The sequence below is a fragment of the Phytophthora cinnamomi genome, assembly GCF_018691715.1.
Source record: "Phytophthora cinnamomi strain GKB4 chromosome Unknown Contig31, whole genome shotgun sequence".
Classification (NCBI taxonomy): Eukaryota; Oomycota; class Peronosporomycetes; order Peronosporales; family Peronosporaceae; genus Phytophthora; species Phytophthora cinnamomi.
The window spans coordinates 156921-169041 of NW_027150964.1; the positions used below are offsets into that span (position 1 = coordinate 156921).

The following is a 12121-nucleotide window of genomic DNA, read 5'->3' on the forward strand; positions in this document are numbered from 1 at the left end:
GTGCTTGGGCTCATAACCTGAAGAAGGTCGTACTGGGATCTTGCACTTGTTGGTCTTGGTCGTTGACACCGCCGAGGCTTGGGGCGAGGCGAGGAAGGTCACTTGGGGGGTTGAATCGAAATTCAGAAGTGATTGGATTGTTGGAGCTTACACCCTAGGCTAGTGCTAAAGACACGCGGCCGTGCGTCCTATCAACTAGTGCGTCTAATCAACCATCATTCTACACTACTCGTCCAATCAACCTACTCGTCTAATCAACGTGTGGTCGTATTGGACCGGTTCGGTTAACCGGTTCGGGTACCTCGGAACTGGTACAGTGTACCAAGGTTCAGTACCCTGCAACACGAACGTCCATTCTGCGGCGCATATCGCTTGGCCCTCGGCACCTCCACGGCTTCTTCTAGTGACTGCGTCCGCGGGTGTCGCTTGCTGCCGGGTTCGAAGTCTTCATCCCGCGCAGCCTCATCCTCACTGCCGTCCTCATCCGATTCGGACGGAGTCTCTTCATCCGTGGCATCTTCATCATCTTCATCTGGAAGACCAATCACCACCTCCTTCGAAGCATATTTGCGTCTCCCACCGTCGAAGACGTCTTCCATGAACTGCGCGTCGCGGCTCACCAACACGCGACCGCTCTCGATCTCTTCAAACCGATACGCTTTCTCGTGCTCCGAGTACCCCAGGAACCGGCAACGCACCGACCGGGCGTCAAACTTGGACCGCTTCGCCTTCGGGACCAGCACGTACGCGTGGCAACCAAACACCTTGAGGTTCGCCAGCAGTGGCTTCTTTCCCGTCCAAACTTGGTGCGGCGACTTGTCGTGGCTAATGGCGCGTGTCGGACACCGGTTCCGGAGGAACGTGGCTGTCACCACCGCTTCACCCCAGTAACCCTTCGACAACCCGGCATGCTCCAACATGCAGCGCGCACACTCCACCAACGTCCGGTTCATCCGTTCCGCCACGCCGTTCAGCTGTGGCGTGTACGGCGGCGTGAACTTCTGCACGATACCACGGTCGCTGCAGAACTTGGCCATCTCGCGCGAAGTGTACTCGCCACCGTTGTCGCTCCGGAGCGTTTTCACACGCTTGCCTGTCTGCGTTTCAGCCAACGCAACGAACTCAGCGAACTTGGCGGCCACCTCCGACTTGTTCCGCATCAAGTACACCACACAGAAGTGCGACTTGTCGTCGATGAACGTGACGAAGTAGCGCTTGCCACCAAACGTAGACGTCTGCATGGGGCCGCACACATCGCTGTGAACCACTTCCAGCACCTGCTTCGCACGGTTTGGAGACGACTTGTAACGAGGTTACACGCACAAGTGGCTGCAAGCCACTTGTGAATTTAACAGATAGGTTATCTGTTAAATTCTTTTGGATACTTCCTCACATTGGTGTAAGACACACCAATGGATACATTGAAGTGGACCACCACAGTGAGTGGTCCACACATACCCAAAAGATCTTATTGGTAGAAAGCAGCATCTTTCTACCAATCAGAGACATGCATATTAGCGGGGCTCTGACAGCCAGCCGCTGCCAACCCTTTCATAGATGATAAACACTTTTTAGCAGATTTGAGAGGAAGATCAATTTACAAACAATACAGTTCTCAATTTACCTTAAACTAGCTACTTGGAGTCTTGTCTAAGTTAACTTATATTTGTGTATTCAAATATAATTAACCTAAGTAATTACTAAGTACTTACGCTTCCTCATACACGTTGCGCAACGTGTAAGCTAAAGTAGTGAGTCAAGTTAGACCCACTACACCTGGTAGCACTTTGTAGTCCGTCCAACGACCGACTGCTTGACGTTCGTACGCGGTGTACGAACGCGGAGCCGAGAACCCCATGAGCACGAAGGTGCCCATGGAGAGCTCCAACACGCCTGCAACGCATGGTGCACGCGCAGACTGCCCCCACCTGTCTGACCCAGAGTGGGAGGCCCTCCAACGACTGTCAACAGTCATTGGAGAAGCGGCGATAGCTACAATGCTGCGTACGCTATCGCCGACGGAGCAACATGGTGTTGCTCTGGGGTTCATCATGAAGGAGCAGCGTGACGCTGCTTCCTCAGTGACGGCGTCGTCAGGGACGACACCGCGTGCTCAACCATTAAAGTTGAGCGTAAGCAATTACGTGGGAAGAGAGGGCGAGCCTCTCCTCCGATGGCTTGTCGAACTCGACACAGCCATAGCGGCTCGACGTATCGTCGACCCGCTGTCGAAGGTCGCGTTCGCCATGTCCTGCCTTGGCGGACGCGCAAGGAGTTGGGCGTATGGACGCCGACTCTCCGATCCTACGTGCTTCAGCACGTACGAAGTGTTCAAAGAGGAGCTCAAACAAGCGTTTGAGCCCCCGCAAACGAGTTCCGGTCGAGGGCGGAGTTCCTCGACCTTCAGCAGGGTAAGCATGACGTCCATGCTTACGCGCAGCGCGCACGATATTTGGTATCAAATATCGTGACTAACCAATTGACGAGGCGACCAAGGTCGTCACGTTCATGAAGGGGCTTGGAGATGGGCCTGTGAAGACCTATCTCTTCCGAGAGTAACCGAGTACTCTCGAAGCTGCAATCACTCTTGCCATGCAAGAAGAGTTTAGCCTGCGGCAGGCTAAACTCCATGTAAACGTACCGAGGCCGCAACCGCGCCCGGTAGCGAGGACGGGAGGTCCGGAGCCAATGAACCTCTCGAGCGCAACAACTGCTGGTTACCAGCAGCAGGGGAGGTAACGTGCGATGCTTCCGCTGCGGAAGGATCGGTCACTTTGCACGGGAGTGCACAGCTCCCATGCCCCCTGGAGGTGGCCGTCGTGGCGATGCTAGACATCGCCGCGGACCAACAAAAAACGCGAACATCCAGTAGGCGCGGGGCGCCCTACTGGTAATGCAGTCGCGCGTGCCGACATCGGGCACGCAACACTGAGGACTGTAGCCCCAGTGAGACCAGCTCTCACTGCAAGAAACAAGATGACAGGCCAAACCTAGTCATCTTGAAGGTTTACTCGAAGAGAGCGAGTGACTCTCTTCGAGCATTGGTAGACTCAGCCGCGTCGAACAACTTTGTTCGACTACGAAGCCTGTCGAGACTTGACTTCGAGGAGGTAGATACACCTCGAAGTCTTCTGGAGGTACGACTGGCAACAGGTGCCATCGTGAAGACCGAGAAGCGCGTCGTGAACGTGCGCTTCTCGTACAAACAACAAGTGTTTGTCGAGCACTTTATCGTCCTGGACCTGGACGATAAGTTCGACGTGGTAATGGGCATGCCGTGGCTTGCACGGCATGATCCGGTAATTGACTGGAAGAAGCGCACGCTCGTGCGCTTCGGACGCGACAGCGGAACAGAGAGCGATGGCCCTGTTACCGCAGCGCACGCACCAGCAGGTGCGCGCGGCTCACCAGTCGAGACAGCGCTTTATGCCGCTGTCCCGGAGTGCCCAAGAAGTGCGCGAGGGCGCGCACAAGTGAAACCAGCGTCGGCAATGCTGCCGACGTCGGAAGAAAAAGATGTGTTGGTTCCGGGAACCAACACCCACGTTCAAGCGTGTAAGGGACAGTCCCTGACCGGAAGAGGTCAGGTCGACAACGACGCGTCGGCTCCGGGAGCCGACGCACCCTCGGTCATGAGGGGCTCCGCCAATGAATGGCGTCGAGGTGACGTAGGCGTGTCAACTCCGGGAGTTGACGCTGCAAACAGTGCGGACGGTTGCAAACGTACCGCACTGACGCAATTTAGAATGCTGTCGTGCAGCCGGGCTGCACGACGAAGCGTCATGCGATCAAGCCGGGCTTGATATCGCGCGCCCGCAGACAGGGTCTGCCGGCGAAGGACACATTACCGTGCAGCCGGGCTGCACGAAGGAAAATGCGGTCAAGCCGGGCTTGATACCGCGCGCCCGCGGACAGGGTCCGCCGGCGAACGACTGTCCACGGCCGGGCCTGGACCAGAAGAACAACTGTGCGGAGCCCGGGCTCCGCACAACAAGAAGACGGCGCAAGCGGAAAACGCTGCGCAAGTCTCGGTCCGGGACCGAGACGCAACAAGAGCAGTCTGCTGGGCAGACTGCGGCGGTGACGCCGAATGTCAAGACGCTAAGCGTCTTGACGCGCACCGATACTGGATTCCAGTATCGTGACATGGAACTCGCTAGTCCTCCGACGATGGCGTCGGAGTTGACTTCGCTTCCACCCATGAGCTGGAAGCGCTTCACGCGCGACTTGCACGATGGACGCATCGAGCAAGTCTGTGTTCTTTCGGACAGCGAAAGAACGGCGAGCGAGAGCGAAGAGCTGAGGCAGCTCTTCATGGGAAGTACCACTGAGAGTGAAGACACTCTCAGTGCGAAGACGAAGCGAGAGCGCTTCGAGGAACAAGGTTGGGACTCGCTGAAGTCGAGTCCCTATTACGAATTGTTGAGGGAATACAAAGACGTACTCCCGGAAGAGATTCCTGCGGAGCTTCCGCAGGATAAGGGCATTCAGCACGAGATTGATCTCGTGCCGGGCACGAAGTACTGTGTCACGCGGTAGTGGCCACTGCCGCGTGTAGTGGGTCTAACTTGACTCACTACTTTAGCTTACACGTTGCGCAACGTGTATGAGGAAGCGTAAGTACTTAGTAATTACTTAGGTTAATTATATGTGAATACACAAATATAAGTTAAGTAAGAAAGGATTCCAAGTGACTTTGATTAGGTAAAATGAGAACTGTATTGTTTGTAAATTGATCTTCCTCTAAAAGCTGCTAAAACTGTTTATCATCTATGAAAGGGTTGGCAGCGGCTGGCTGTCAGAGCCCCGCTAATATGCATGTCTCTGATTGGTAGAAAGATGCTGCTTTCTACCAATAGGATATTTTGGGTATGTGTGGACCACTCACTGTGGTGGTCCACTTCAATGTATCCATCGGTGTGTCTTACACCAATGTGAGGAAGTATCCAAAACGTTTAACAGATAACCTATCTGTTAAATTCACAAGTGGCTTGCAGCCACTTGTACGTGTAACCCCGTTACACCATCCCCCCTTAAGGTTAGACGCGCGGGTTCCCGCACGTCAATCTTTGGAATTGACCATTCGTCAATTCTCCGCGTTTGGAGAAGAAATCCGCGCTCATTCAACGATGAGCGCGCCTCAGAAGAAGTCCGCAAAGTCGATGGGGAGTCATCTCTCCATCGACGACGACGATGAAGACATGGAGGGCGAGGAGGACTCGCCCTCAAAGCGTAAAGACTCAGTGTCGAGCGAATCGCTCGACCCTCACGCCAAGAACGTTCGCCCGCGTGAAGGGGACGAATCGGACGCTTCGAGTTCGAAGCGTTCGCGTACTGAGAGTGATACCCCACTCGCTTCAGCTGGGGCTCTCAGTACTCCGCGCGCTGCTGCTGCAGCGCGTGATGTTAAAGCTCAGGGCTCTCCGCGCGCTGCGCCTGCAGCGCGCGATCCATGGATGCCGTCCGCGTCCGAGATCGCGGACCGGTTTGGGAACTCGGTACCTCCGAATGAGGTGCCGCTGTACGTATGCAGCGCCATCAAAGATGACGCTGTGGCTGCTGAGCTGCACTTTGATGCGGAAACGCATCAAAGGCGCGATACTACATCGGACTCTTTCATGAGCTCCGATGGTTTCCAAAGCAAGAAGACATCTTCTCGCAGCAAAGTGCCCGAATGGCAGGCACTTTGTCAAAGCTGGAACGCCTTTGTTGAAAACTTCAACAAGAGGCCGAGTGCTTACCGTGATCGGATTAAGCAAGCGCGTGATCGCTTTGAGACGTACTCGAAGCGTGGAAAGCTGGAGCAACTTCATGTTGCTGCTGAGGAGGCAAATGTGCCGTGCGCTGTGCCCGAGGGCTTTCAGTGCACGAAGTGCTTTCCAGGCGCGGTCCGCTTGAGCGACCGCGACCTGAACGGGTACACGTCGTTCCGTGTGCCCGAGAGTCTCAAAGAGCTCCGTGCTAAGTTCTTAGCACGTGAGGGTTCGGGCGCTAGCGATGATCGCAGCGCTCGTGTTACTTCCGCTGCGCCAGCGCATACTGCTCTTCGTACGCCCTCACCATTTCCGGGACGTCCTCCAGCAAGACGTTCCGCGGTTCCCATGTATCTCGATGGGGAGGAAATTCTCTCCAACGAATACGAAAACGAGCCCCTTGAGGGTTCGTTTTCGGGATACTATGGTCAACAATCCGCTCAACAATCCAGCGGGTTGAGCCGCGGGCGTCACGGATCGGCGGTGGCGGGGGTGGGAACACGCCCCGGGTATGATCAGCCCCGGGCTGATCAGTATGCCTCTCCACGACCGGGCGACCGCCGTGGAGCGTCTGCAGGGCGCTGAGTTCGCCGCCCTGAAGCAGGAGCCGGCGAACCAGAAGGCCCAAGTCGCGGCGGTCTCGCAGACCGCCTCGAATATCCAGGTCGAGCTGGGGACCCAGATGAAGGGGTTGCTCCAGCGCGTCCGCGCGCTGGAGGAGAGGTTGCTCGTCGCCGAGGCCAAGTCCTCCGCTTCTGCCTCGGCTCCTGCCGAGGCTTCGGGTCAGCCGAGCTAGATGGCTCGTGCTGCCGGTATGGCTTCAGCCGTCCGACGTAAAAGGTCGGATGGAGGCGCATGCTAGACGGTATGTCTAGCGTGTATGCGTTGCCGTGCCGTGCCAACACAGTGAACGGCCCGATGAAGCGCGGAGCAAGCTTGCTTGCTCCGAAATCCGAAACTGCATGTCAAGGCAGGTTTTGTGTAGCTAACAAAACTAATGAACCAACTTTAAATTCATTTTGTGTTGCCTCTGCCCGCATTGTCTGCGTTCAGCTTCTGTTGATCAACAGAAGCTGCTATTATGTCTTGGACAAACCGAATCACGGCTTGTCTTTTGGTGATGAAACTGATTGCATCCGAGCTGAAGTCATTCAGCTCGCTCTCCGCTAGAGGCCCGGCCTCTGCGTGGTTTCTTGCGGTGTCTGCGCCCTGCGCAGACCCGTGGTCGTTAACCTTGTTGTTGGGGGACTCTGCGCCCTGCGCAGACTCATGTGGTTTGTCCATTGTTGCAGCTGACACTGTGCAAGTGTCAGCGGTTTCTCTGCGGCTGCTGTATTGCAGTCGTAGATCCTCCCCACTTAAGTGGGAGCCATCACTCCGAGTAAACTCGGTAGACGTGGATGCCGCATGGCATTCACGTAGAACGGTGTATGCCCTGTCGAGGCATGCACTGAGTTATTGATGGCAAACTCTGCCATCGGTAAGCACTCGCTCCAGTAGTGGAACGAGTGAGCGTAGCTCTTCAACATATCGACGAGCACGCGATTCACGCGCTCGGTTTGACCGTCCGTCTGCGGATGATCCGCAGTCGACATGGAAAGCTGGCTCCCAAGAAGTGTAAACACTTCTTGCCACAGGTGCGCTGTGAAGCGCGGGTCTCTGTCCGACACGATGTCGGACGGCATGCCATGGTGTTTGAACACCATGTCGACGAGCAGACGGGCCGTCTGCTTCGCGGTCACCTCTGCTGGCACCGCAGCAAGATGTACCATTGTAATGGACTGGTGGCGCAATCCGGCTACTGTGGAGCAGATGCGCTTAGCGGTGAATGCGCAGACGACAGACGTGGACGTGGACGACGGGATGCAGACGTGAGCACGACCGAAGTGAAGTCAGTGTACGCTGGATCCGGCGGGTACGGCACCTTGAAGTACCTCGTGGAGGCCAGATCTGCTGCACGGAACGATGGCGGCGCACGACGGAGAGCCGACAGAACCGAATTTGCGCCGCAAGACGCAAGCAGAACCGAATTTGCGACGGCAGATGCAAGCAGAATCCAATTTGCGCCGCAAGACGCAAGCAGAACCGAATTTGCGGCGGAGGACGCACGAAGACCGCGGCAAGACACCGGAACGACAGCGAGCGAGCTGTGACGAGACGAGAACGAGAACGAGACGAGAACGAGAGCGAGACGAGTACGAGTACGAGTTGACCGCAGGAGACGAGCTCCTGAGGACTGCGTGACGAGAACGAGACGAGCGCAACGCGTGAAGTGGTGGCTGAGTCACTGCTGAGCACTGTTGCTGGACGTGTGGCTGGGCGACCGATTGGGTTTCAGGCGGTATCGGACGTGGGTGGGAGCAACGGCGGACGAGTACGGTCCGGGGGTGTTCCAGAAGCGTCTCGGTGCGGGATCTGGGGACAGTTGGTGGTCTAGTTGCTAAGACAGTAAGAGGAGTTGCGAACGAGTAGATTGTTGGCTTAGGCTAGCGTCTATTTACTAACGAGAAATACCAAAATTGGAGCGGACGCGGCGCAGGCGGACGCTCCGGCAGGGGGGAACCAAGTGGTTCCTGACGGCCATCGACGGTGTTAAGTTGAAGCCGCGGCGGACAAACGACCACCGCAGCGTAGCTATACGATCTGCCCCACGACCAGGCAAGATAAGAGGTCCGTTACATGGTGGTCATACAGGGGCCTCAGCCAACGAGAACGAGCACGATGACGACTTTGACGTCCACGAGAACGAAGCCCATGACGAGATCCGGCAAGACGCGCCGATTCCAGCGCACTGTCAGTGACGTGATAGCGCGAAATGATGATGACGGCGACGACAACGCGAACGACGATGAAGAGCAGAAGAGAGACGACCACGATGAGCAGGCGCGGCCACGCCGAGACCCAGGCAATGACGTTGACCAAGCACCGGCAGGCGGGCATCAGGAGCAAGCATCGGCTCCATCAGCTGACGAGACGGCGCCCACGGTGGAGGATCCTGATGACGAAGGGACGTGCGACGAGTCGTCGCCGGAAGCACCACGGATGACGACAGGCGCAGGTAGCGAAGAAAGTGAAGGACGAGCGGAACCCACACCAACGATGGAGGTCGCGACCCTCGCGACGGCACTCCAGCAACTAACAGCGGTGGTGGCGGGCTTGCAGGCGCAAGTGATCTCCGTGACGACGCGGGACGAGCCTCTCCAGCCCAGCCAACCAACGAATGACGATCGACGCAGGACTACCGGCAATTCGATGCCTATGGCGGCGGCGGTCACGACGGACGAGCAGACTCTGGTGGGTGTGCACCAGCGTGAGATGAACAGGCAACCTCCGGTGGCAACGGAGACGACGAGTGAGACGCGAATGACGGCAGCAATGAGTGAACGACGGGGTGAAGCGCCTCGGTCGGCGATGGTGGATGTTGCGGCAGAAGCGACGTCTGGCACGACGCCATCCTCCGAGATGACGGCGATGGCTACCGCCGTGCAGCAACTCACAGCGATGGTGGCTCAGCTTCAGCCAACGAGTGGCGGTGGTCAGCAACCCAGCAACCAGCGGACGACACGACGAGTAGCACGGACGACGAGGGCCGCTGCTGGACCCCCTGACGACGAGGGCAGCGAGTCGTCCGAATCGAGTGAAGACCGCCCGAGCAGTGACGACGATGTGAGTGATGATGACGGTGATGGAGACAATGATTCGTCTGATGATGAACCCCGTGGACGGCGTGATCGGAGAGAACGACGCGGTCGACGTGAACGACGCCATGAATCGGTGAAGCGGAGCGTGAAGGACCTGGAACTCCCCACGTTCACCCCTTCGCCGACGGTGTCAGTGTCAACCTGGATTGATCGTGTAGATCTAGCGTTGAAAGGTGCTGAGGAATCGGGCCGAGGCCAGTGGTCTGACCAAGCACTGTATTTCATTATGGGCAACAAGCTAATGGATGACGCAGCTAAGTGGTGGGTGAACATGAATCGACGCTTGTCGCCGCGGAAAAGAACATGGACCAACCTCAAGAAAGCGTTGCTGAGGCGCTACGCTGAGAAACTGGACAAGTCAGCGGCAGAATGGCGAGTGAGTATGCGCCGAATGATGCCAGGAGAGACGTACGCGGATTTTGCAGCTGGGCTTCGAGACGTAGTCGGTCGCAACAGGGTCGGTGAGCGTGTGTTGCTTGCTCAGTTCTACAGATGCCTGGACAAGACCACTAAAAGCTAGTGAAGCAAGCTCCCAAACCTGCCACGCTTGAAGAAGCAGTCGACAAAGCTACTGACATTGACGATCCGATGGACAATGTAGCTCAAGGGATGATGAATATTGGATTACCATGGGCCACTGCACCCAGTCCCTATCTGATTCCTATGGCTGGAACTACGGGCCAGACGATGGTGGTTCCCGGTATTGGCGGCACGGGTCTCCCAACGGCGATCACGGGCTCAACTATGGCGACAACGAACAACGGAGTAGTGACGCAGAGCGAAGTGGGCCAGGTGGCGTTGTTCACCAACCCACAGGGCATCTACAATGCGTGGTCTGGCACGTGGGACCCTCCTCCAGGTCACAAGTGGAACGGTAAATACTGGTACGAGCCTATGAAGACAGAGCGGAAGCGGTCGACGACGGCGGCTAGCAAACCAGCAGCTACGAAGCCCCAGGCGAAGACCAAGTCGAAGCGAGAGCCAATGGTGTCGAGTGGCGATGAGTCGGATACGAGGCCGAGGAGGAAACGGTTCAAAGCGGCGGTGAAACAAGTCGCTGGCGACAAGGACGGCGGAGACGCGCGAACGACGCGCAACATGAGCGGTGGGCAGAACGACGGTGGTCAGCGCGGCAACACCGCGTGTTTTCAGTGCGGCCAGTTGGGTCACTGGTCGACTCGATGCCCGAACGGATCGAAGTGTTTTGCCTGCCATAAATCGGGGCATTATGCGAGGACGTGCCCTGACGCGGAGGCGAAAGCACGCAACGATGCATACCTGCAGTCGCGAGTACGGCAAGTCAAGGCCTCGGCGGAAAACGAGGAGCGGACGCAGTAACGGGGTTACGGCGTTCGACGCGGAACGAGGATCCCCGGCGAATGAGGAACGCGAAGTGTGATGGCGGTACGGCACATGAGCAGTTGATGACCGAGATGCGGAGCGGCCAAGAGGCAATGAACGACGAGCCAGTGGCGACGGTTCGGCGGAAAAATCGCCAACAGGTGTCGAACGAGGGCTTTGCGGCCAAGGTTCGAGGAACGGACGGACTAGGATCGAGATACGGTGACGACTTGACGGTGGCCTCAGTGCGAACGACGAGGACTACTACGAGCAGTACCAAGATCGGCGTGGACGAGATGGTGGACGAGATGCATGCGTCAGTGGCCGTGCGCGACGAAGAGCGTGCGACACGCTACGTGGATACAGTGAGACCGGCAATGGCAGCAGTACGCTTCGTGCGTGGGGAACGTGAGCGCGAGCTACGAGACGACGCCGCTGGTAGTGGCAGTGGTAACCGACGTGATGGTGGTGCACGGAGTGGCGACGGAGACCAACAGCATACTGGAGAAGGCGGCAACCGGTCCAAGACCGGAGAAGGCGGCGACCCTTCTAAAACTGGAGAAGGCGCAGCGGAGCCGACGCGAGTTGGCACCGTGGTGGCGAAGATCAGCGCAATAGTGACGCCGGCCTCAAGACGAGACGTAGAGATGGACGACGAGCGCATGGGTGACGAGTGCAAGCCGCAGCTTGACGCTGGCAAGGCGACGAGCGACGGGTACGAGCAGGAGCTCGACGCACACACGGCGGTGTGCGACGAGCATGAGTTAAAGTCCGACGCGTGTGAGAGTGCGATCGGCGAGCGCGATGTGGAGAACGGCAACCTGAGCTGCGAAGCGACGGAGCCGAGCGGCAGTAGCACCGACTTCGACACGAAGCTCGGCGAGTTGGCGCAGACGACCGACGAGCGCGAGATAGCGCGAGATGAGAGCGAGCATACGACGAACATGGTGGAGGCGGACTCGGACTTGGCATCTGATCGGGTGCACGACTGCGCAGTACGCGGACAGCGAGACCAAAGACATGAGTGCGGCCTCGGCGAGCGACGCTGGCAACGCTGAAACGGCGGGCGACGCGCAGGACGGCAGTGATGCGTCGGGCGGCGAAAGCCTGAAGGAAGCGGTGGCACGAGTACGGCTGGCAAGACGCAAGGTACGCAAGCAAGCCAAGCGTCAGCGGGTCAGGCTCCTGATGGCACGGCGACAGCGTGTCAAGAAAGAAGATGCTGACGAGCAGCAACGAGCGGCTGACGAGCAGCGTGTAGTACGGCAGCGCGTGGCGGAAGATGTCCTGGCGCAACTCGATGCGAGGCGGTCGCAGCGGCTGCAC

At 57.6% G+C, this 12121-nt stretch overlaps 2 protein-coding genes across 2 annotated transcripts; one reads left to right on the forward strand and one right to left on the reverse strand.

The window, feature by feature from the left end:
- Positions 1-284: 284 nt before the first annotated feature.
- On the reverse strand, positions 285-1241 carry IUM83_19599 (gag-pol polyprotein; the record flags this gene model as incomplete). Its single annotated transcript, XM_067944656.1, has 1 exon — positions 285-1241. The coding sequence occupies one exon, from the start codon at positions 1239-1241 to the stop codon at positions 285-287; it is 957 nt and encodes a 318-aa protein (XP_067792995.1).
- Positions 1242-3086: 1845 nt separating this feature from the next.
- IUM83_19600 (reverse transcriptase) lies at positions 3087-4539 on the forward strand (the record flags this gene model as incomplete). Its single annotated transcript, XM_067944657.1, has 2 exons — positions 3087-3393; positions 3761-4539. The coding sequence occupies 2 exons, from the start codon at positions 3087-3089 to the stop codon at positions 4537-4539; spliced, it is 1086 nt and encodes a 361-aa protein (XP_067792994.1).
- Between the last annotated feature and the right edge of the window lie 7582 nt (positions 4540-12121).